At 36.8% G+C, this 23,038-nt stretch overlaps 1 protein-coding gene across 2 annotated transcripts in view; it reads right to left on the bottom strand.

Annotated features, from left to right (window-relative positions):
- The window catches only part of STK33 (serine/threonine kinase 33), a 70,687-nt gene extending 48,277 nt beyond the window's left edge, over window positions 1–22,410 (bottom strand). For both annotated transcript variants that reach the window (XM_023736545.1, XM_004369619.1), the window contains exons 1-7: window positions 22,007–22,410; window positions 20,780–20,893; window positions 17,292–17,405; window positions 14,868–14,972; window positions 5,508–5,646; window positions 3,757–3,845; window positions 1,870–1,954 (exon numbers count right to left, since the gene is read on the bottom strand). In XM_023736545.1, the coding sequence (XP_023592313.1) occupies window positions 1,870–1,954; window positions 3,757–3,845; window positions 5,508–5,646; window positions 14,868–14,972; window positions 17,292–17,405; window positions 20,780–20,893; window positions 22,007–22,234 (874 nt within the window). In that variant the 5' untranslated portion in view covers window positions 22,235–22,410. The remainder of the gene's footprint in view (window positions 1–1,869; window positions 1,955–3,756; window positions 3,846–5,507; window positions 5,647–14,867; window positions 14,973–17,291; window positions 17,406–20,779; window positions 20,894–22,006) is intronic.
- Between the last annotated feature and the right edge of the window lie 628 nt (window positions 22,411–23,038).

Raw genomic sequence — 23,038 nt, forward strand, 5'->3', positions numbered from 1 at the left:
ACAGCAACTCAAAAGGTTTGATGGGAAGCCTAGGGGACAGTGAGTTGAAGATAATGGTGATGGAATAATTTGGAAAAGGATCGTGAGAATAGCAGTACAACTGGAAGAATGTAATCAGTGTCAATGAATTGTAAATGTAGAAACTTTCGAAATGGTGTAACTTTGGCTATGTATATTTTCACCAAAAAAAAGGTCCTCAAGGTCGAGAAGGGAGAGTGTTGACATGTCGTGGAGTTGTAACCAATGTCATAAAACAATATGTGTGCTGACTGTTTAATGAGAAACTATTTGTTCTGTAAACCTTCATCTAAAGTACAATAATAAAAAATTTTTAAAAAAAGATATACAAATGACTAATAAGCATATGAAAAGATAATCAACATCATTAGCCATCAAGAAAATGAAAATTAAAAACCAAAATGAGATACCCATGAGAATGACTATAATAAAAAAGATAAGTACTATCAACTGTTGATAAGGATGTGAAGAAACTAGAACTCTCATACATTGCTGGTGGGAAGGTAAAATCTTACAGTCACTTTGGAAAATAGTTTGACAGTTTCTTTAAAAAGTTAAACATAAACTTACCATATGACCCAGCAATTTCACTCCTAGGTAGCTACCCAAGAAAAATGAAAACGTGTCTATACAAAGACTTGTACACAAGTGTCCATAGCAGCATTATTCGTAATAGCTTCAAACTGAAAATAATCCACATGTCCATCAGTTGGTGAATGGATAAACAAAATGTGGCATATTCTTACAATAAAAACTATTCAACAATAAAAAAGAACCAACTCCTGATACATGCTACAACATGGATGCACCTCAAAAACATTATGCTAAGTGAAAGAAATCAGATGTGATTCCATTTATATAAAATGTCCAGAAAAGGTAAATTTAGAGAGATAAAAAGCAGATTATTGGTTCCTTGGGTCTGGGATGGGAACAGGACTGAGTGCCAATGGGCTTAAGGAAACTTTTTAACTTGGACAAGTTCTAAAACTGGATTGTGGTAATGGCTGTACAACTTTGTAAATGTACTAAAAAATCATCTAATTATACCCTTTTATGGTATTTAAATTATGCCTCAATAAAGCTGTTAAAAACACATTTAGAAATTGTTACTTCACAAAATATAATCAGTACTCTATGAAATATTGTTTGATGGCAAAGAAACAGAATACACACATGATTTTTGCATAAATTAACAAAAACAACAATTAAGCTTCTGGTATGATTAACTAAGAGACAGAAACAACTTTAAGAAGAGCTCAGAGAAACAATAAAGATTACAAAAATCTTTGACTATAGAAGCTCTGAGAAAAACACCAAAACAACTGAAATCATCTGAACTAAGAAAAGAAAAAGTAGCTCAATCAGAGCCATTAAGTCATGACACCAAAATAAAATTGCTCAAGTTTTAATCCATATTAGTTGTTCTACTTTTATATGTAAGGAGCCCTGGCAGCACAACAGTTAAGCACTCCGCTGCTAACCAAAAGGCTGGCGGTTTGAACCCACCCAGTGGCTCCTCAGGAGAAAGACCTGGCAATCTATTCCCATAAAGATTAAATGCATTGCTGTTGAGTCAATTCTGACTCACTGTAACCCTATAGGACAAAGTAGAACTGCCCCATAGGGTTTCCAAGGAGTGGCAAGGTGGATTCGAACTGCTGACCTTTTGGTTAGCAGCTGAGCTCTTAACCACTGCACCACCAGGGCTCCAACAGCCTCGAAAACCCTATGGGGCAGTTCCACTCTGTCACATGGAGTCACTATGAGTCGAAAATCAACTCCATGGCACCCAGCAATAATAACAACTTTTATACATACAAAAAAAATCATTGTTTAAGTCTACTAACTTACCCATATAGATAGGAGTCCCACATGTGGTCTGCAGCATGGCTTCACTCCTACCTTGCTTCTTCACTGCTAAGCCAAAATCAGTCACCTAGAAGAAGAAACTCAGGCATAGTCAATGCTTTCATATCCCAGAGCTCACTCATTCTCATGATAGGATTTTCACCACATCATAATTGTATTTAATGCAGGGATTCTTGAGGTGAGGAGAGTGTCTTTACATGTGTTACTAATAAGGACCTGGCTTTTCCCTCTCCACTCACCCCTCTGTGTCGAGAAGAAACTTGGTAAAGGGAAGCTTGGTTCCTCAAATCTTGAGAAAATACTCAAGAGATTGATTGTTCATGCCCTCTAATTAAATGCATCAGTTCAGCATAGAAAGTAGCATCTTGAAAGAAGGCATTTAACTTTTTTCAGATAAAGTCTGGGTTTTTTAAGTTCTTTCATTGTAAAATATATTCTGGCCTTAGTATGTTTATCATCTGTTATTCTCACACTTAAGCTACGTCCCAGTTTAAAGCACCTTAAAACACAATCATTATGTTTGTCAGTATTCACTGAACTCCGTTATTTTTTATAGTTTCCTTTATTATTATTTCCTTCGTGTTTCCAGAGTATACTAATTACAATAATTACTACACTGTTAAAAACTACGAGAAGCAAATTAACGGGAAAAAAACACACAGTTACAAATACACTGGAGGCCTACTGCTGTAACTGCAGTCTTTCTGCTCAGTTCTAAATCCTGGTCATTAAACATTTGGTCATTAAACATTCAGTATGTGCTCTTGGTCTTGTCTCCCAAGTTGGAACAGGCTTGGGCTGAAAGCAGAAAAATAGGTACATTTATTGAGCAAACAACCAAAGATAGGCTCTTGGTGCACAGCCACTAAATGCAAAGTTTCCAGTGCTTTATGGAGTAAGAAAATGTGCCTATTAACACATGATGTCACTATTACTCTAAATAGATGAAACAATTTCTCCAGGAGTTTGCACAAATACTCCACTTGGAGTATTATGATACATCTTTCTCCACAGAAAATTTATACAGCTATCAATGATAAAAAAAGTTTTACAATTCAATTAAATTCTCTGGAGACCATTTATTCCTTCATTCACCAAATGTTAATTAAGCACATATTATGTTCCAGGCACTACTCCAGGTACAACAGTGAATAAGATATGCACAATTCCTGCCCGCATGGAGTTTATAATGAAACTGTTCAAGAACATTTACTCTGGTAAAACAACAATGCTATTAAACCTATTTATATTACATAGGGATTTAGTTTCTGCAATAGAGAGAGTTATTCACAGACAACATTTTATTCCTAAATTAACACATTCATATATTTTGAAGCAGCCACTATTAAAGTGCTAAGTAATAAATAATATATTCTATCATTTATTTGACATTAAGGAACATTTAATTTGAATAAAATCTTCAAGAATAAACATTTGGCACATTACTTGTATTTAGGACATAAATATTAATACCTAGGAAATTTTTCTGTGAGGAATACAGACTTCAGTACAGTCAAAGGCACAGCGTAGGTGTGCTTTTCTCTAAATCTATAACACATTTACATCAAATTACCAAGCATAATTTTGAAATTAATTAGAATTCAGAGCATCTGTTTGCTTGCTATTAACTAATGATTTAGAAGTATCCAAATGAATATGTACTTTAAAAAAGCATTCAATAAAACCATTTAACTTGTAAAGTTATTCTTATTAGTTACAACCTCTTTTGTGAAATTTTTTTTCACAGAAACCATTTATATTCTGACTGCTCAAAAACTAACAATATGTATCTAAAAAGAGGACGTACCTTCTGACTTTGCTATCAAACTGTTTATAGGCAAATACTTACCACCATCTCTCATATCTTACCTTTATGTTTAAGTTCATTTCATTGTTAGCATCAACAAAGCTGCTTTTAACCATTATGTTTTCCAGTTTTAGATCTCTATGTACTATATCTACCAAGAAAATAAACAACAAATCAAATGAAATCAATAATGGGAAAATAATTAGAAGGAACACAAATAAAAGAAGTAAGTATATTTGACAAATTAATGTCCAATGTTGGAAAATTTGAGGAGGGCCAAGTGTAATTCTGCCCTTACCTGAAAGAGCCATTTTTCTTTGATTCCCTCATCTCTACCCATTCCCCCACTGCCCCACTGCCTGCTCTCCCTGAAGAGTGGCCTGGTGAGTGTGGAGAAGGATCCTGCCCAAGGTTAGGTATTCCCAGGATGAGGGAGATAATCTTAGTCACAAGCCTAGAAACATTTTCCATATCCCTAGGTCTTCAAATAGACAATTACTTCTTTACTTCTGTGCTTATGTTTGCTGCCAATATGGACATTTAACATACTGCAACTGGATTACACATACACAAACTATAGTACTTATTTCAGTATATTTTTCTACATCAACAAACATTTTCCTACTTTTTATATGTTAAAAATAAAAAACAATGAAACAAAAACCCATGAGACACAAATCTCCAGTTGAACACATCAGAGCTCAGGTAGGATTTTTATGTACATGCAAATAATCATGTACCAAACTTCTTTTGCAAATAACTAATTCAGTTCATATCCATAAGGAACATTTCCATAAGCTTAAAACGTTATTTGTATAATTGTTGGGGGAAATGTAGTTGAATGAGCCCTGGAATGGCAATTATACCTAACCGTCTGTAGTTCCCTTACATAGTTCCCACCCTTTATTTTTGTAATCTTTATTGTTTCTATTGCTCTGCTTTTCTCTTCTTACATAAACATAACTTTATATTTTGATGCTTGGTAGGGCAAGCCCCAGCCTCCACTGTTCTTCTTTTTCCTTGTCTTCTTGGCTATTCTCACCCATTTCAGAATAACTTTATCAAATTCCATGAAAAGTTCTGTTAAGATTTTGTTTGGAATTGTACTAAATTTACAGCTTAATGTGGAAGAAATGACATTAGTATAATATTCAGCTTTCAGTTCCCTATCTTTGCAAAAAAATTTACCTCTACCCGGAAAGCTCCCTCGTTTTTTTCTGAGTTTGTATTCCTCAGTTCAATCTTTGCTTCCTGTGTGAATTCTTCCCTGACTTTCCAAAACAAATGAGTCATTTATGCTCTTTGGACCTTATATGTCTCTCTGTTAGAGAAATTATCATGTTGAATTATGATAGCTTCCATGCTCAACCTCCCACCAGCCTGAATTCCTTGAGAGTAAGGGGCCTTGTCTTTTAATCCTGATAGCTCGAGAACCAACAATGCAGCAGGTGCTTAGTGAATGTGTGCTAAATGAACCACCGGATTCCACTGTCACTTCTGCCACACCTAACCATGTCACATCACCTGTCCGGAACAAAGTTTTTTCTCATTTGTAAAATGAGAAAATTCTAAAGTCACATGTAGGCCAAACTAATCTTCAATGGAAAAAAAAAGGGAGGAGTATAGGGGAAAGCAGCAAACAGTAACATTAAAGAATACAAAGCAATTAGAATAATTGTTAAATATGGTTTTTAAAAATAATATCTGTTATCAGGCATTACTTATGTGACTATGAATCTTAAATACAATTACTCTTAAATAAAAGTGTTATCTGCATTCATGGAGTCAGTGCATTGGATGATCCTCTTCTTACCCTTATTGTGAAGATATGCTATAGCTGATGCAAGGCTCTGAATGATCCACCTTGTCTCAGTCTCAGAGAAATGCCCTTTCCTATCCAGAATTCCTTTGAGTTCTCCATCCTCACAAAGCTCCATCACAAGGTACATTCGCTGGCATTATATAGATACAAAAAAAAAGACAAATCATATAGTTGGAGATCTTTAAAAATGTTATATATTACATATACATAGTGGAAATCTTACCACAATCTTAGTCATTAATTTATTCATTCAAAATATTTATTGTCTGTTTTGTACAAGATACTGTGTTGCATACTAGAGGAACAAATAAGCATAAGACATAGACTCTGCCTTCAAGGAGCTCACAGTATAGTGGCAGTTGTGCTAATAGAAGAGGCATACCCAAAATGCCGTGGGGCTGCAGAGGAGGGTAGCCTCTGCCTGAAGAACATTCCCTGAGGAGGTGACTCTGGAGCCAGGTCTGGATGTCTGAATAGGGATTTATGGGCAGAGGATGTGGGGAAGAGCAGGCAGAGCACACGGTACTTGCAAAAACTCCAAAGCATGAAACAGCACTGGCTGTTAAAAGACTAACAAATACCTCAGTGTTAATAGCATTGGGAGCTTGGTGGGGAGGAGATGAGTGGAGTGGTGAGAAGTGAGGCTAGAAAGAATAGGTTGGTGCCAGGACTGAAAAAGTCTTGGATATCATGCTAACTAGTTTGGATTTTTTTTTCCCATATGCAACAAGGAGCCATGGAAGATTTTAAAGCTGGTGTCAGGATGGGGGAGAGAAGTGTGTGATATTATCAATTTTGCATTTCCAAATGAATACTCTAATAGTAGTGTAGAGTAGTGGTCAGCAAACTTTTTCTGTAAAGGGCCAGACAGTAAATCTTTTCAGTTTTGCTAGCCATTCTGTCTCTGTCACAACTACTCAACTCTGCTGTTGTAGTACAAACGCAGCCATATACAATAAACAAATGAGCATAGCTGTGTTCTAACAAAACTTTATCTATGGGCTTTGAAATTTGACTTGCATGTAATTTTCACATGTCATGAAATAGTCTTTTAAGTTTTTTTTCAACCATTTAAAATGTAAAATACTTAGCTCATGGGCCACACAAAAACAGGCAGTAGGCCAGATTTGGCTAACAGGCTGTACTGTGCTGACAGGAAGAAGGAGCCTGGGTGGGGCAATCAGTTTGCGATCAATTGCTAACCTAAAAGGTTGATGGTTTAAAACCACCCAGCAGCTCCATGGAAGAAAGTTCTGCGGAACTGCTTCCATAAAGAGTATAGCCAAGAAAACCCTATGGAGTAACTCTACTCTGTAACACATGGGATCGCCATAAGTCAGGGGCCAACTCAACAGCAGCTAACAACAACAACAAGTTATAGAGGGGAGATGTGAGGCAAAGAATGGAGGAGAACAAAAAGATGTGAAAAATACCTCAAAGGAAGAAACAGTGGGATTTAGTAACTAATTGAATGTGAATGGTAAGAAGTCATGGATGAAAGGTCTCTTTCATATTTGCTGTTTCTATTGATGCATATTAAGATCACTTTAGATATTCTAACAGTCAGGTCGCCTATTGAGTCAAACAGAATTCACAGCCAACTAAAATAATAAGTCTTTTTCATACCTATTACTGTCCAGACTATCCACCATATTTCCATTCTATCCTGTGCTGCTATACTTCTGTTGTTGTTTTTAAGATTTGAGTCTGATTCTCTTTTTACAACTACTAATGCAATGTCTGAGTTCAATCAGCAAGCATGAAAACAAAGAGAAGGTTCATACCTTTCTTCTATAGCCACAACTCTGACTCCCTGAATCTCCATATGCTTTCGAATTTCACAAGTAACTTCAGAATTCTGCAAAGGCTACCATGCAAATAAGCTTTTGAACTAGGCCATATTTTCTCCATTGACAGCACTGGAGGGATCACTGATATATGAAATGGTAAGTGGAATATTTAGAAGGAAAGGTTGCATCAGCAGTACTTATGATATAAACTGATGTCAATTTTAAGTATGTAAGTTGATAAACCCCCACGAGTCTGTCACTTTGTCTTACTGTGGGGGCTTGTGTGTTGCTGTGATGCTGGAAGCTATGCTACCAGTACTCAAATACCAGCAGGGTCACTCATGGCAGACAGGTTTCAGTTGAGCTTCCAGACTAAGACACACTAGGAGTAAGGACCTGGCAGTCTACTTCTGAAAAGATTTAGCCAGTGAAAACCTTATAAATAGCAGTGGAACATTGTCTGATATAGTGCTGGAAGATGAGCCCCTCATGTTGGAAGGCACTTAAAATACTACTGGGGAAGAACCGCCTCCTCGAAGTAGAGTCGACCTTAATGATATGAAGGGGGTCAAGCTTTCAGGACCTTCATTTGCTGATGTAGCATGACTCAAAATGAGAAGGAACAGCTACAAATATCCATTAATAATGGGAATGTGGAATGTACAAAGTATGAATCTAGGAAAATCGGAAATCGTCAGAAATGAAATGGAATGCATAAATATCAACACCCTAGGCATTAGTGGGCTGAAATAGACTGGACTGGCCACTTTGAATCAGATAATCATATGGTCTACTATGCCGGGAATGACAACTTGAAGAGGAATGGCGTTGAATTCATCGTCAAAAAGAACATTTCAAGATCTATCCTGAAGTACAAAGCTGTCAGTGATAGGATAATATCCAAACGCCTACAAGAAAAACCAGTTAATACAACTATTAATCAAATTTATGCACCAACTACTAAGGCCAAAGATAAAGAAATTGAAGATTTTTACCAACTTCTTCAGTCTGAAATTGATCGAACATGCAATCAGGATGGATTGATAATTACTGGTGATTGGAATGCAAAAGTTGGAAACGAAGAAGAAAGATCAGTAGTTGGAAAATATGGCCTTGGTGACAGAAACAATGTCGGAGATCGCATGATAGAATTTTGCAAGACCAATGACTTTTTCATTTCAAATACCTTTTTCCACCAACGTAAACAGTGACTATACACGTGGACCTCACCAGATGGAACACACAGGAATCCAATTGACTATACCTGTGGAAAGAGACGATGGAAAAGCTCAATATCATCCATCAGAACAAGACTAGGGGCCGACTGTGGAACCAACCATCAATTGCTCATATGCAAGTTCAAGCTGAAGCTTAAGAAAATTAGAACAAGTCCACGAGAGCCAAAGTACGACCTTGAGTATATTCCACCTGAATGTAGAGACCATCTCAAGAACAGATTTGACATGTTGAACACTCACTGAAGACCAGATGAGTTGTGGAATGACATCAAGAACATCATACATGAAGAAAGCAAAAGGTCATTAAAAAGAGAGGAAAGAAAGAAAAGATCAAAATGGATATCAGAAGAGACTCTGAAACTGGCTCTTGAACATCGAGTAGCTAAAGCAAATGAAGAAATGATGAAGTAAAAGAGCTGAACAGAAGATTTCAAAGGGCAGCTCAAGAAGACAAAGTATTATAATGACATATGCAAAGACCTGGAGTTAGAAAACCAAAAAGGTAGAACACGCTCGGCATTTCTCAAGCTGAAAGAACTGAAGAAAAAATTCAAGCCCCTAGTTGCAATATTGAAGGATTCTACGGGGAAAATATTAAACAATGCAGGAAACTTCAAAAGAAGATGGAAGGAATACACAGTCAATGCACCAAAAAGAAACGGCTGACATTCAACCATTTCAGGAGGTAGCATATGATCAGGAACCAATGGTACTGAAGGAAGAGGTCGAAGCTGCACTGAAGGCAGTGGTGAAAAACAAGGCTCCAGGAATTGATGGAATACTAATTGAGATGTTTCAACAAACAGACACAGGGCTGGAAGTGCTCACTTGTTGTGTTAGTCATCTAGTGGTACTATAACAGAAACACCACAAGTGGATGGTTTTAATGAAGAGAAGTTTACTTCCTCACAGTTAAAGTAGGCTAAAAGTCCAAATTCAGGGTGTCAGCTCCAGGGGAAGGCTTTCTCTCTCTCGCCCTTCTCATCAGTGTTCCCCCAGACTAGGAGCTTCTCCGCGCAGGGACCCCTGGTCCAAAGGAAGCGCTCTGCTCCTGGCACTGCTTTGTTGATGGTATGAAGTCCCCAACTCTCTGCTTACTTCTGTCTTTTATATCTTAAGAGATTGCCTCAGGACACAATCCAGTCTTGTAGATCAGGTCCTGCCCTACTAACACAACTGCCACCCATCCTCCCTCATTAACATCATAGAGGCAGGTTTACAACATACGGGAAAATCACACAGTACCAGGAATCATGGCCTAGCCAAATTGATACACACATTTTTTGGGGGACATAATTCAAACCATGACACTTGTCTATTCCAAAAAATTTGGAAGTCAGTTACCTGACCAACCAGATGGAAGAGATCCATATTTATGCCTATTCCAAAGAAAAGGTGATCCAACTGAATGCAAAAAGTATCGAACAATATCAATATCACACGCAAGTAAAATTTTGCTAAAGATCATTCAAAAGCGCCTGCAGCAGTACATCAACAGGGAGCTGCCAGAAATTCGAGTTAGATTCAGAAGAGGATGTGGAAAGAGGGATATCAATGCTGAAATTAGATGTAGCCTGGCTAAAAGCAGAGAACACCAGAAAGATGTTTACATGTGTTTTATTGACTGTGCAAAGGCATTTGACTATGTGGATCATAACAAATTATGGATAACATTGCAAAGAATGGTAATTCCAGAACACTTAATTGTGCTCTGAGGAACCTGTACATAGATCAAGAGGCAGTTGTTTGGACATGGGGTACTGAGTGGTTTAAAGTCAGGAAAAGTGTGCATCAGGGTTGTATCATTTCACCACACCTATTCAGTCTGTATGCTGAGCAAATAATCCGAGAAGCTGCTGGACTATATGAAAAAGAATGGGGAATCAGGATTGGAGGAAGACTCATTAACAACCTGAATTACGCAGATGACACAATCCTGTTTGCTGAAAATGAAGAGGACTTGAAGCACTTACTGATGAAGCTCAAAGACTACAGCCTTCAGTATGGATTACACCTCAAAATAAAGAAAACAAAAATCCTCACAACTGGATCAAGAAGCAAAATCATGATAAATGAAGAAAAGACTAAAGTTGTCAAGTATTTCATTTTACTTGGATCCACAATTAATGCCCATGGAAGCAGTAGTCAAGAAATCAAAAGACGCGTTGCATTGGGCAAATCTGCTGCAAAAGACCACTTTAAAGTGTTAAAAAGCAAAGATGTCACCTTGAAGACTAAGGTGCACCTGATACAAGCCATGGTGTTTTCAACCGCCTCATACACATGTGAAAGCTGGACAATGAATAAGGAAGACCGAAGAAGAACTGATGCCTTTGAATTGTGGTGTTGGCGAAGAATATTGATTATACAATGGACTGCCAAAAGAATGAACAAATCTGTCTTGAAAGAAGTACAGCCAGAATGCTCCTCAGAAGTTAAGGACAGCGAGACTTCGTCACACATACTTTGGACATGTTATCAGGAGGGATCAGTCCCTAGAGAAGGGTATCATGCTCGGTAAAGTAGAGGGTCAGTGAAAAAGAGGAAGACCTTCAACAAGATGGACTGACACAGTGGCTGTAACAATGGGCTCAAGCATAAAAACGATTGTGAGGAAGGCACAGGAATGGGTAGTGTTTCGTTCTGTTGTACACAGGGTGGCTATGAGTTGGAATCAACTCAACGGCACCTAACAGCACAACATCAACAAGTTGATAAAAGCTATATCACTAAAAGTTACAAAATAAGTTCTTTTTGCAATTATTAGAAAAAACTATGTAGACCTGGAGAACATTTGGATTCACAACAAATCGGCATTGTCAGACTAAATGATCAGCACCAATCACCACGGCCTAACCAATCAGGCAGCAGTTTCCATTAATCCTTAAGATGGGAGGTCTATGCATTTGTGAGGGACAGCAGATCTGGTCTATGTGAAATTAAGGGCAAACAATACATAAAAACGGCAATCATAGATGAAGATTTCCTTTGCCTTAAAAATATTCTAGATTTGGACTCCCACTTGCGACCAAGATGGAATAACAGAGGCCAGATTTAAGCTCCCACCTGAAACAACTAAAGAATGGACAAAATATATGAAACAACAATTATCAGACATTGGATATCAGGCAGCAGAAGACTGTGATCCCTGATAGAGGGGAGACACATGAAGTGAGCTTACCGATTATCCCAGCTTATGGTCTGGAGAGCTTCCAGGCCACAGAGCAGAGAGGGGGTATCCAAGCAGAGTCCAGCAATATCCCTAAATTGAGGATGGAGCTGGGAATCCAGGAAGGCCACGATAACTAAAGTTCACAGAGCAGAGAATGAAGGAGGAGAAAGACATACAGAGAGAAAGCTCCAGAAATTTGCAGAGGGTTCCCTCTCAAGTTTTTAGCAGATGTGTATGAGAAAACTACCCAAAGCTGGGAAAAGAGCCATGCGAAAGGAGCAGAGGGAACAATCAATTGCTGGAACTTACACATGGCCAGGAATAGTCTGTGTTCCCACCAGAGTGGAAAATCTTGCTATTCAAGGGACACTGGGTAGAGTAGTCAGAAGGGTCTTGCCTCAGCAGTAGGGGAAAATTATTCCTAGACTAAAGGCTGCTCTAGTTACAGCCAATGAAGCTTAAAGCAAGCTTTGCAAGTATCAAACTGTTTCTAAGTAGCTTAACTGTATCCTAGAACAAAGTATAGTTATAAGAATATAAAATTATCCAGCATCCAATAAGAAAAATTTCACAACATCTAGTATCCAATAAAAAATTAACAAGTTGCAGTGCAGTGAATTACTTAATACAGCTCTTCTAGCCATGGTATTTGTGACTCCCACAAAATGATTGACTTGGACTATGCAAATAAGGTGCCTACGGTCCACCAATAGGAACAGACAGCTTGCTAATAATGCAAATAAGGGGCATGGAACCCGTGTTGGGGTGAGAACATATAAATAATGTGTATGGAAACCTAAGGAGGGGACTGGCCAGTTTTGCTATCCACTAGGCTTAAAGGGAGCCAATCTCAGAGGCAGAAAAGAGGGGGCCTCACTACCATCAAGAAGAGCCAGGAGCAGAGCACATCCTTTGGACCCTGGGTCCCTAAGCTGAGAAAGAACCTCCTTGACCTGGGAGACAAAGACCTGTAACACCAGAAATGGCATGAAACAGGGAGAAGCGGAAGCAAGCATAGCAGAGTCCAGCAGCAGAAAAACAGCAGGCATGCCAACCCACAGCTACACTGGGCGTGCTGACCCACAGAGCAAGAGAGCTGAGCGCCTTCAGGCTGAGGCTTACTGGCGGATTGGGATGCCTCTGAGCACTTACTGGCAGAGCTAAAGAGCTTTGTAACACTTGCCTGAGCAGGGCAGAGACTGAGCAGAGAGCCGAGGGCCAAGGGACCAAGGGGCCAAGGGGCTGAGCTCAGCATGGCCGAGAAGAAGCTGTTCTGATTGAAGAACTGCATTCTGAATTGTACCTGTTACTTCCAATATACCCCATAACTGTGAGTGTGGTCTGTGAGTTCTGTGTGACTAATGCAATGAATTATCGAACCCAACAGAGAAGAAGAGAGTGCTGTGGGAGGAAAGGCTGGTGTCAGAATTGGTAAAAAAAGGTGGGAGGGTAGAGGTGTATCTAACCTCCACCTCACAGGAATCAGCCTTGGGCTGATGATCTTGATTCTCTCTCTTCCCCCTTGTGAAGTCAGATGAGGTCTGATGCTGCCATGCCATTTTTATGCAAGAATACAAAGAAGCAGGAAAATACAATCCATAGCGAAGAGAAAAAAAAATTAATACATCGAAATCAACCTATAAATGACACACATGATAGAATTAGTAGAAATGGACATTTAAACAGTTATTATAACTTTATTCAAGAAGGAGGAGGAAAGATTGAGCATGTTAAGTAGAGACATGGAAGATATAAAAAAAGGTCCAAATCAAATTTCTAGAGATGAAAAATACAATGCCTACAATTTAAAAAAAAAATCACTGGAAGGGATTAACAGCAAATTAGATTGTGCAGAAAAAACGATTATTGAATCTGAAGACACACTAGTGGAAACTATACAAATAAAACAGAGAGAAAAAGACTGAAAAAGCAAACAGAGCATCAGTAAGCTGTGGATAATATCAAGGAATCTAACATGTGTACCTGAAGTCCCCAAAGAGGGAAAGACAGAAAAAAATATTTGAAGAAATAATGGCCAAAATTTTCTTAAATTTGATTAAAATCATAAACTCACAGATCCAAGAAGCTCCATGAACCCCAAGTACAAGAACATGAAGAAAACTACACCAAGTCACATACTAATCAAATTCTTTAAAACTAGTGATAAAGAGAAAATTATTCTAGATTTGGGATAAAAGAAATTACAACTCTAAGGCTGAAAAGGAGAGAGAAGACTTTTGGCATCATTGCCATATACCAAACTCATGAAGGATAACCATGGTTTTCAATACTTATCAAGCAAAATGCGTAACTCAAATTGACTATTATTCTCTTAGTGACTGGAAAAGAAACAGAGCAATAGCTAACATTTAATGCGACAGGTGCTTTCTATCCATTATTGCACTTAACTCTTCAACAACCAAATGCGGTAGACATTATTATTAAACCCATTTTATAGGTGAGAAAGCTGAAGTACAGAGAGATTGAGTAGCTTGTCCAGGGTATCACAGCTAATAAGTGGTGGAGCCTGGATTCCATCCCACAGGCGATCTGACCCTAGAGTCCACATGCTTAACTACTAGATTATACTACCTCCAAGCAGAGAAATACTCAAGCCTACAGGCAGTAAACAATATGGAGGCACAACAGTAAATAACCCAGGCTTCTGAACAATGTTGTATGAAAATTACAGAGAAATAAAGAGAAGAATTATAACATCTAGGGAAGAAAGAAGATAAAACATGCTTTTAAGAAAAAAGGACAAAATATCTTCTCCACAGTGCCGAATACACCCATTCTAATTTGATTATGAAGTTAATCTTGCAAAATTATGACATTCCAAGAGACTAACAGAAACTAAAAAGCAAAGCAAACGAAAGCCACCTCTAAGGAAGCTCTAATCACTATTTGGTTGTGTGTCAAATTGTTTCAACTTTGAACATTTTTTTCAACATACCACCCAGAAATATCACTAAAGAGACCTAATTATACGATCAATAATTAAAGTCCTTCAGAATGCTCTCATCAATCTCCAGTGTCAGACTCATGCCAATGATATGAACAACTGTGTCCCAAAGGGATTACTTCAGAATGGAATAATGTTCATTTTGTAATAATAACTTTCAAAATGCAGCACCTGATAGAGCTTTACCTTAGGTGTCTCAAACACTTGTTCCAGGTGTATGATGTATTCATGTTTCACACTTTTTAGGATGTTCACCTCCCGTTCAAGTAACTTCACAGCAGAGCTTCCGGCCTTAATTAATGAGGAAACATAGATTTCGCATTTGAATGTCACTCCTATGTGCCTCAATATAAAAGTTACTTTATATATTTTTCCCGTATTTTCTTAAACAATTTCTTTTCAGTGACAACATGCAATTTATTCCTATCATCAGAATAAATTATGCCTTTTTTTTCCTTTGCCCATTTCTAAGTTATATATGATTTGGCCTCAAACCACATCTGTTTCTTGGACTATTTCTAGAAATTAACTACAACATAGTCTCTGTCCCCTATCAAAATTATTATAATTTTTAATATACTTTTTTATATTTCCTCCAAAATCATGTTGATCCTTTGAGGCTAGCATAGTATCAACAAAAATCTATTTGCCACAGCCATCAACTGGAAAAGATAAAAACAAAATGTTCTTCTTTTCTTGTTCTTTTCTTTCACTTTGCTTTGATACATACAAAAAATGCAGAAGAAACATGGGCAATAAGATCCTACACTTGGCCCTGCATTATGTCAGTTCCTGGTCCACGTGACCTCAAAAAGTAACCTCAAGAGAGAAAGAGAAAGCTCTTGCTGCAGACTAACCTCACCCCAACTTCATCTCCTAACATCTAAGTCTTAACTATATCTGAGAGCAAAAGGTAAAGGCAGGAATACCACAGGGAGCACAGGGTCTTCATTCAGGAAATAGGTAATTGATTGTCTACAATGTCATCTAAGAAATTTTAGAAGGGCTTTCTCTACCTTTCCCACCACTGCTGACACCCCAAATCAGCACCCCTGTTGATACCTAAACAGCCATTATTTGAGAATAAGCATTGTCCTCATTTATGGGTCTTATTTGCACATAAAAATATCCCTGAAAGGAATAATAAAGAGCCTAGTCCCCCAGTGTGGTAAGTTTGGGAGAGTATGTACTGGTTTTTAAAAGAGTGGAAATGGATAGATCATAAGGCAAACTTTACCTAGTTAAAATTTTACCTAGGGTCATCCCTGCTTTCAATTACCTTTACCCTTCAACCATTACCATCACAGGAATGAATAGGATACTGTCCATCCCACTATGCCCCACTCATATAGGGTAAAAGTCGTATCTTAAGGTTATCCTAGAGGGTCAAGAGAAAGAGTGACTGTGAAAAGTGGATTCCTGTATAGTCTAGATATGTAAAGTTCCCACAACTTCTCTTCATTTCCATCTCAACTCTCTCTGTTCCTCCTTCCTCGCAAATGGCCTGACCTGTACATAATGTGGTAATATGTTGTCCAATTCATATACTTACTATGTAAATTTATTCTACTATCTTACTGTCCTATAAATTCTCAGCATCAATATGTCTGTGGAAGATTACCAATTTCTAAAGCGCACATAGGTACCCTGTCTGTAAAACTCTAAAACTTAACCCCTAACTCCACTTGATATCAAAGAGGCAAAGGAAGTAACATCCCAGGTATTACCATCCTTCTAGAATTCTAAAGAATCCTATAAAGGCTTCTGGATCTCCCTTTATTAAGATTTATATATTGCTTTATTAAACTTTAGGGAGAGATGATCTATACTATAATTTGTACGGTTTGTTTTAAAGAATGCAATAAAATCTTCTGTTTCATTTTATAAATGTAATATTTACTATCAAAAATCCAAGGAAAGAACACCAGAATGTTGCCATTTGGTTTTTTTCCAGGGACAGAAATTTTAAAAAGAGTTGATGAAATGATCAGGTGTAAAGCCTGAGGTGAGTAATCTTAGACTCTACCTTAAAGAGAAGCCTAATCATTTTTCACTCCAAGAGGAAATCCAGTGAGGAATACAGTGGATACAAGAAAACAGGACAGAAGATACTTGGAAAAAAGTGTTTCAAACTGAAAAAGCAGGTAGGATGAATAAAAAGAGAATTAACCAACAGTGAGGAAATAGGAAATCAAATGAAAGGAGAAGATGTTGTCAAGTCAATTCTGACTCATGACTACTTCATGTATGGGAGAAAGTATATCAGAACAACATCAGGAGAGACTACCAGGGCTTATAACTAGCTAAGACATCTTTAGCATACAACCCTACATCTATACATACTTATGAACAGCCCTTACCTTCAACTCACTCTGGTAAAATTTACCTATATTTGGTTATATTGGTTATGTATTAGCTTATCCTTCTACTTGGTTTTTCCAGATAACACTTGTCTACTTGAGTTCAAGAACTGGTCACTTCTCAGAAGACCCCAGGGGAATGACCCAGGCCTGGCCCTCAGGGTCAGAGGCAGTTTGTGTTAGTGTGAAAAGCTGTACTGCCTACACCCAACTGCACTGCCCTCTGTATGATGCTGTTAATAACCCTTACCTTTTCTTTATTCACTTTTTTAATTGCCCACTTAGTTTCTGTTTCCTTGTTTATAGCTTCAATGACCATTCCAAAGCTCCCTTGTCCCAATATTCTTCCAAAAGTATAGAATTCCTGGAGAAAAATAAAAGTCCCTTTGTTGTTCATAAGATATTAAAAACAAATACATAATGCTGACAGATATCAGCTCCAGGGAAGAGAGATTCTGCTCCAGGGTAAAGCCAAACAGAAGACACTACATGTTTGCATCAATATTAATAAGTACATCTTAGTTTACCAAAAATAAGTTTTGATGAATTTCATTAAATGTCCTTTGGAAGAAAATCATAAAGATTCTAATGGAGAAATGTACAGAAGTTCAAAAGTATAATAATTAAACCTCTTTCAAACTACAATATTAATGTAGATTATCTTCATAAGAAAAAGGAGGGATGGAATATTTATATACACACATACACAATGCATTGACCCAAAAAATTACTCCAAGAACTCTGAGAGCTATACTACAAAATCAGAGCTATACTATAAAATCAACACCTACCTATTCACCACTGAACAAGTAGTTCCCTGCTTACCAAGTAACACTCTTTTTCTTTATATTTATTGTTTCTATTAAAAATCACTTATTCCTTTTGTTTTAGAAAAAGTAATATATGACAAAAATTATAACACATAGATCATCACTGAGAAGAAAGCAAAAATCACTCATAATACTACAATCCAGACCAAGACTCCTTCTGCTTATAATTTAACTTCTGCTTACAAAGAGAATGCACTAATCTTGTCAACACTATCATTCTAGTTCATATTGTAAAACAATAAACAGGTAACTCATTAATACTTTCATTTCGTGTGAATTTGGTTGGGGAGAGTCAGCCTCTCTAATCCAAATCAACTCCAGAGCATGAAGAAGATATGAGTTTCTAGACCCACTGAGCATGGAGACCAGAACACAGGAGCCAAGCTGAGGCAATGTCATTTACTGGGTGAAACCTCTGTTGAGTCAGCCCACCAAAGTCCTCCCTTGAGATGCTACTCTGTCTCTATGTGACCACTTCCACCTTCAACATACAACAGACAACTTAACTATTAATGCTCCCATTTTCTACCGCTCAGATTCTTATTTTCTTAAGAGAAGATTCAGTGACCAACTACTCATCTCCTTCATAAAGGGCTTCCATCCAATCACCATGGTGACTGTTTTTCTTTTTTTACTTCCTTCAATATGTATACATTGGTCCTCAAACACTACTATTACTCGCTTGCTTATAAACATTTTGGCTTGTTTTTTTCTCTCAAGATGGTCTACAAGCTCCTTAAGGAGCTGTTTCTTTTGTACCTTTTAAAGGGGCTACCTCTTAGACTGTGTAGGCAAAATATGCTTACTGACTGTCTTAGTCATCTAGTGCTGCTATAACAGAAATACCACAAGTGGATGGCTTTAACAAACAGAAATTTATTCTCTCATAGTCTAGGAGGCTAGAAGTCCAAATTCTGGGTGCCAGCTCCAGGGGGAGGCTTTCTCTCCCTGTCAGCTCTGGAGGAAGGTCCTTGTTAACAATCTTCCTCTAGACTAGGAGCTTCTCAGTGAAGGGACCCAGGGTCCAAAGGACGTGCTATTCTAACTCTTATTTCTTGGTGGTATGAGGTCCTCCTATCTCTCTGTTTGCTTCTCTCTTTTGTATCTCAAAAGAGATTGTCTTAAAACACAACCTAATCTTGTAAATTGAGTCCTGCCTCATTAACATAACTGCTGCTAATTTCACCTCATTAACATCACAGAGGTAGGACTTACAACACATAGGAAAATCACATCAGATGACAAAATGGTGGACAATCACACAATACTGGGAATCATGGCCTAGCCAAACTGACAGATATTTTGTGGGGACACAATTTAATCCATGACATTGAGTGAATGGGGGAAAAAAAGAAAGAGGGAAATGTTCGCCTTCAATATGCTAGAACTTCCTTAGATATTATATACACTTTGATGGTTATAAGGATGAATAAAACATAATTCCTGTTTTCTCAGAATTTATAATCTACTAAAGAGATAAAATTATTACTTAAGTCATAAAATCATAAGTTCCAGAAAAAAAAAAAAAACAACAATATGCCATTGGAGCTGGAGACTATTCTTCACTAAATACTTGAATAATAAGGGAAAAAGTTGGCTTGAAAGGGATGGCTTCTGAGATCAGCATGGGGAGAAAACAAAGGCAAAATCCATTTAAGTCAGGTTTTAAAAATGAGGAAAAGGTGAAGGAATAGCCCAACTGCCCAACTGATCTTTTTACGCTTCAACTAATTGCTTTGGTATCACATAGTGGTAAAAAATAAGAGTGAAATGAATTCTTGTTTCTAATAATTTTAAGAGGATGCAATAAAGTGACAATGTAGATCTATTTTATTGGCACAGAAGTCCATGTCATAGGGTAGATTATGAAAAGCATGTATGATATGATCCCATTATAAAACTGTGTTTATGTGGGGGTGCTTACACTGATGTATGGAAAGATATTCATCTAAATATTAAGAATAGTTATCTCTGGGTAGTAGAATTTTGGATGACTGTAACATCTTTCTTTTATATTTTTCTGAACTGTTAAAAATTTTTGTAACAAGCCTATTCATTTTATGGAGGAAGATAAGTTTCAACTATAACTGCTAAGGTTATTTCTTAAAAATATGTATATATTTGAAATATTTCATAATTTAAAACAGGAAAAATTGAAAAAAATAGGATAAAACTTGTACATGCATAGAAAAACTGAAGGAAAGGTAATAGATGTTAAAATTGGTTATATCTGATTGATGATTTTTATTTTTTTCTTTACTTTTCTATATACATTTTCCTAATTTTTCACAATGAATACATTTTGCTTTCTGTATAAAAGCTCTTATGGATAAATTTAAAACTTAGTAAATTTGTGGAGTTTTTTGTTTGTTTGTTTAAAATGCAAGCCATTTATTTAAAGGGGGGATTTAAACTTTTTAAGAATTTCTCACGAAGTTTTTCGAATCACTCCAAATTTTTCTTGAAACAAATTTTAAAAGTGATTTAACATTAATGCAATTGAAAAGCAAACAGATTTTATCTTCTGTTTAATGTTAAAGGAACACATTTTAATTTAAAGAATGGTTCTAATCTGGTCTCTGCATCTTCAAGAGATCAACACAATGACTCCACGATTGCTCTTAGCAACAGCCAAGACCTGAAGACCAAAAACGTTCTCCATTTTGTTTAACAAAAATGCCTTCTACTTTAATTTAAGTCCATTTGGTCCTCTAGGAACAGAGAAAATACTTAGTCTTCATTATATTTAGTAAAAACTTTGACATATTTAAAAATTATAAATTCACTTTTAATTTTCTTCTCTTAGAGACTTATTTTTGAATAATTTTTTCCACTAACCATTTAGTTAGAAGAAACCTAAAAGTTTCTAGTAGCTAGTAAAAACAACTTCAGTTTGCTTTCTGTATACCTGAATAGCAGCTCCATCATCCATCCTTATGTGAGGAACCTTTCCTTCTGTAAAGTTACTCCGACCCCATTGTTGTTGAGATGTTTTTCTCTCTACATTTGAGGTTCTTGAGACCTTGGACAAAAAAGGAATAAAAAGATTAACTTGCAAATGTAACATTTTTGTTGACAAAGTAAAACCCCTAATTTAGACAATCTGATAAACTTTTAATGTATACCATGATATTTATTGTATATAAGAAACTTTGCGATCTTTTTCAAATTCTAAACCCTATACAATTCATCAGATCACTAGACTAAGAGAGACCTTAAGAAGTCATCCACTCCAGTCATCTGAATCCAGGCAAGTCTACATGATAACCTGAACAGCAGAACTTACCCAATTCTTTAAAATCACTAGAGAAGGTAATTTCATAGTTTTCTCAATCACTCCTGTTTCAAAATGGAACAACCATCTTAAATAGGTTATACATTTAAAAAACTACTGGTCAGGCATTCAGAAAACATGCTTCTAACCAAAATAACTTAATATACTAACAACTCACTCACAGACACCTATATGGCAATGGCTATATCATAAGTAATAAAAATGAGAAATAATGGCAGAGGGTAATATGTGAAAAAGATAAACTTTGAGAGCAGAGAACCCTGACTTTTCTTGAACTTACTGCTCTCTCCCTCCAAAGTTGTACTCTATTGACTATAGAATTCCACACAGCATCTTCTCTATACAAGTGAATAATATATCCAAACCGGTCTAAATGAGTAGTTACAGGGTGGATGCAACTAATGAAAATTAATTTTGTGAAGCATATTTGATATTCCCTCTAGATAACCAGGAATTATCTTAAATAATAAAACCATAACCACTCTATATTTAACCACAACCATAAATTTCATTCTGTATGAGCTGAAGAAAATGGTCAAAAATTCAAATTTAATTAAACTTGAGAAACAATTCATATCTGTATAAGCCATTAAAAAAGAAAAAAGAAGCTGAATAACATTCCTAATTATTCAGGATCCTTAGAAATAATTAATTTGGGAAATAGTTGAAAATAGTCATAAAAGAAGTTACTACCCAACTTTGCTCACCTCTTCTGAGAGAAAGAAATGCTCCTTTAATAGTTAAGAAGGCAATGAATTAGCTGACAAGGGCCCATGGGATAGGGATGGGGTTAGGGAATGGGATGTCAATTTGCTGAAATGGAGAATCTTTGATATTTACCAAATCTTTCCCAGAGGCAGTGTCTCTGCTGGTAATTTTTTCTTTTTTTCTTTCTGATGAAGCTAGTTGTTCTAAACTACCAACACTTGATATTGGTGACACTTGCTCCAACGAAGTTGAAGAAACCGTTATTTTACAGGAACATACACAATGTGTATCTTCCTGAGTATCAAATGAACATGTGGGGCATTTTGTGGATTTTTTACCCAAACCACTACTATCAGCCATTTGCTTAATTCCGCAACAATGCAATTGAAAAGAAAGGTGTTCCCTCTGTTTGAGGAAGAGAGCCAGACCAAAAAGGTAAGTTGATGGCAAAAACAATAACTTCCAATTGGTGAGGTCCTTAGGTTAATGATGTACGAGATTCATCATCACGCATGAGAGCTGCAGAAAGAAAAGCAACCACCATTTAGAATATTATCTTTCTTATTCTACTACCCTCTTACAAATCAGAGAAAAACTAGCAACTAGCACTAAAAGCATTCTGCCTAGGCAATTACAACAAAATTGGGAAATACCATTCCTAAAAACTAATCAGTTCTCATTTTTCAAAATTGAATTCTTGAAAGCCAGACATCTTATATACTTTACAATTAAAAGACCCATCCTATGTTCAGGACCATAAAATGGAAGAAAAGCATGGTGTTTTATAAAACTGCACTGTTAGGGTTATGAAATCAATTTAATGGGTTGATACCAACTTTTTAAAACAAAGTAGAAGAGAGAACAGAGTATTCTATGTAGATCCTTGGTAAATTTTGTGGAACTTTTAATTATATAGATATATATGCATATAATGTGAGTGTAGGTATGTGTGTAATTAGTCACAATATAAGAAGTATTTCTTAATGTGCGTTGTGGTCAAAAGAAGATTTAAAAGTACTGGTCTAGAAGGACTTCTGGCAAAACGACACTCTAGGCAGAAGCACCACGCTGTCGCTCCACAGCAAAGATCCAAAAAACTAAGCCAAACAGAGAAAACAGCAACCCTGAAACACTAAAACATCAAAATGAAGAGATAAAGAACTC

This window comes from Trichechus manatus, unplaced genomic scaffold (genome assembly GCF_000243295.1).
Source record: "Trichechus manatus latirostris isolate Lorelei unplaced genomic scaffold, TriManLat1.0 scaffold00006, whole genome shotgun sequence".
NCBI lineage: Eukaryota > Metazoa > Chordata > Mammalia > Sirenia > Trichechidae > Trichechus > Trichechus manatus.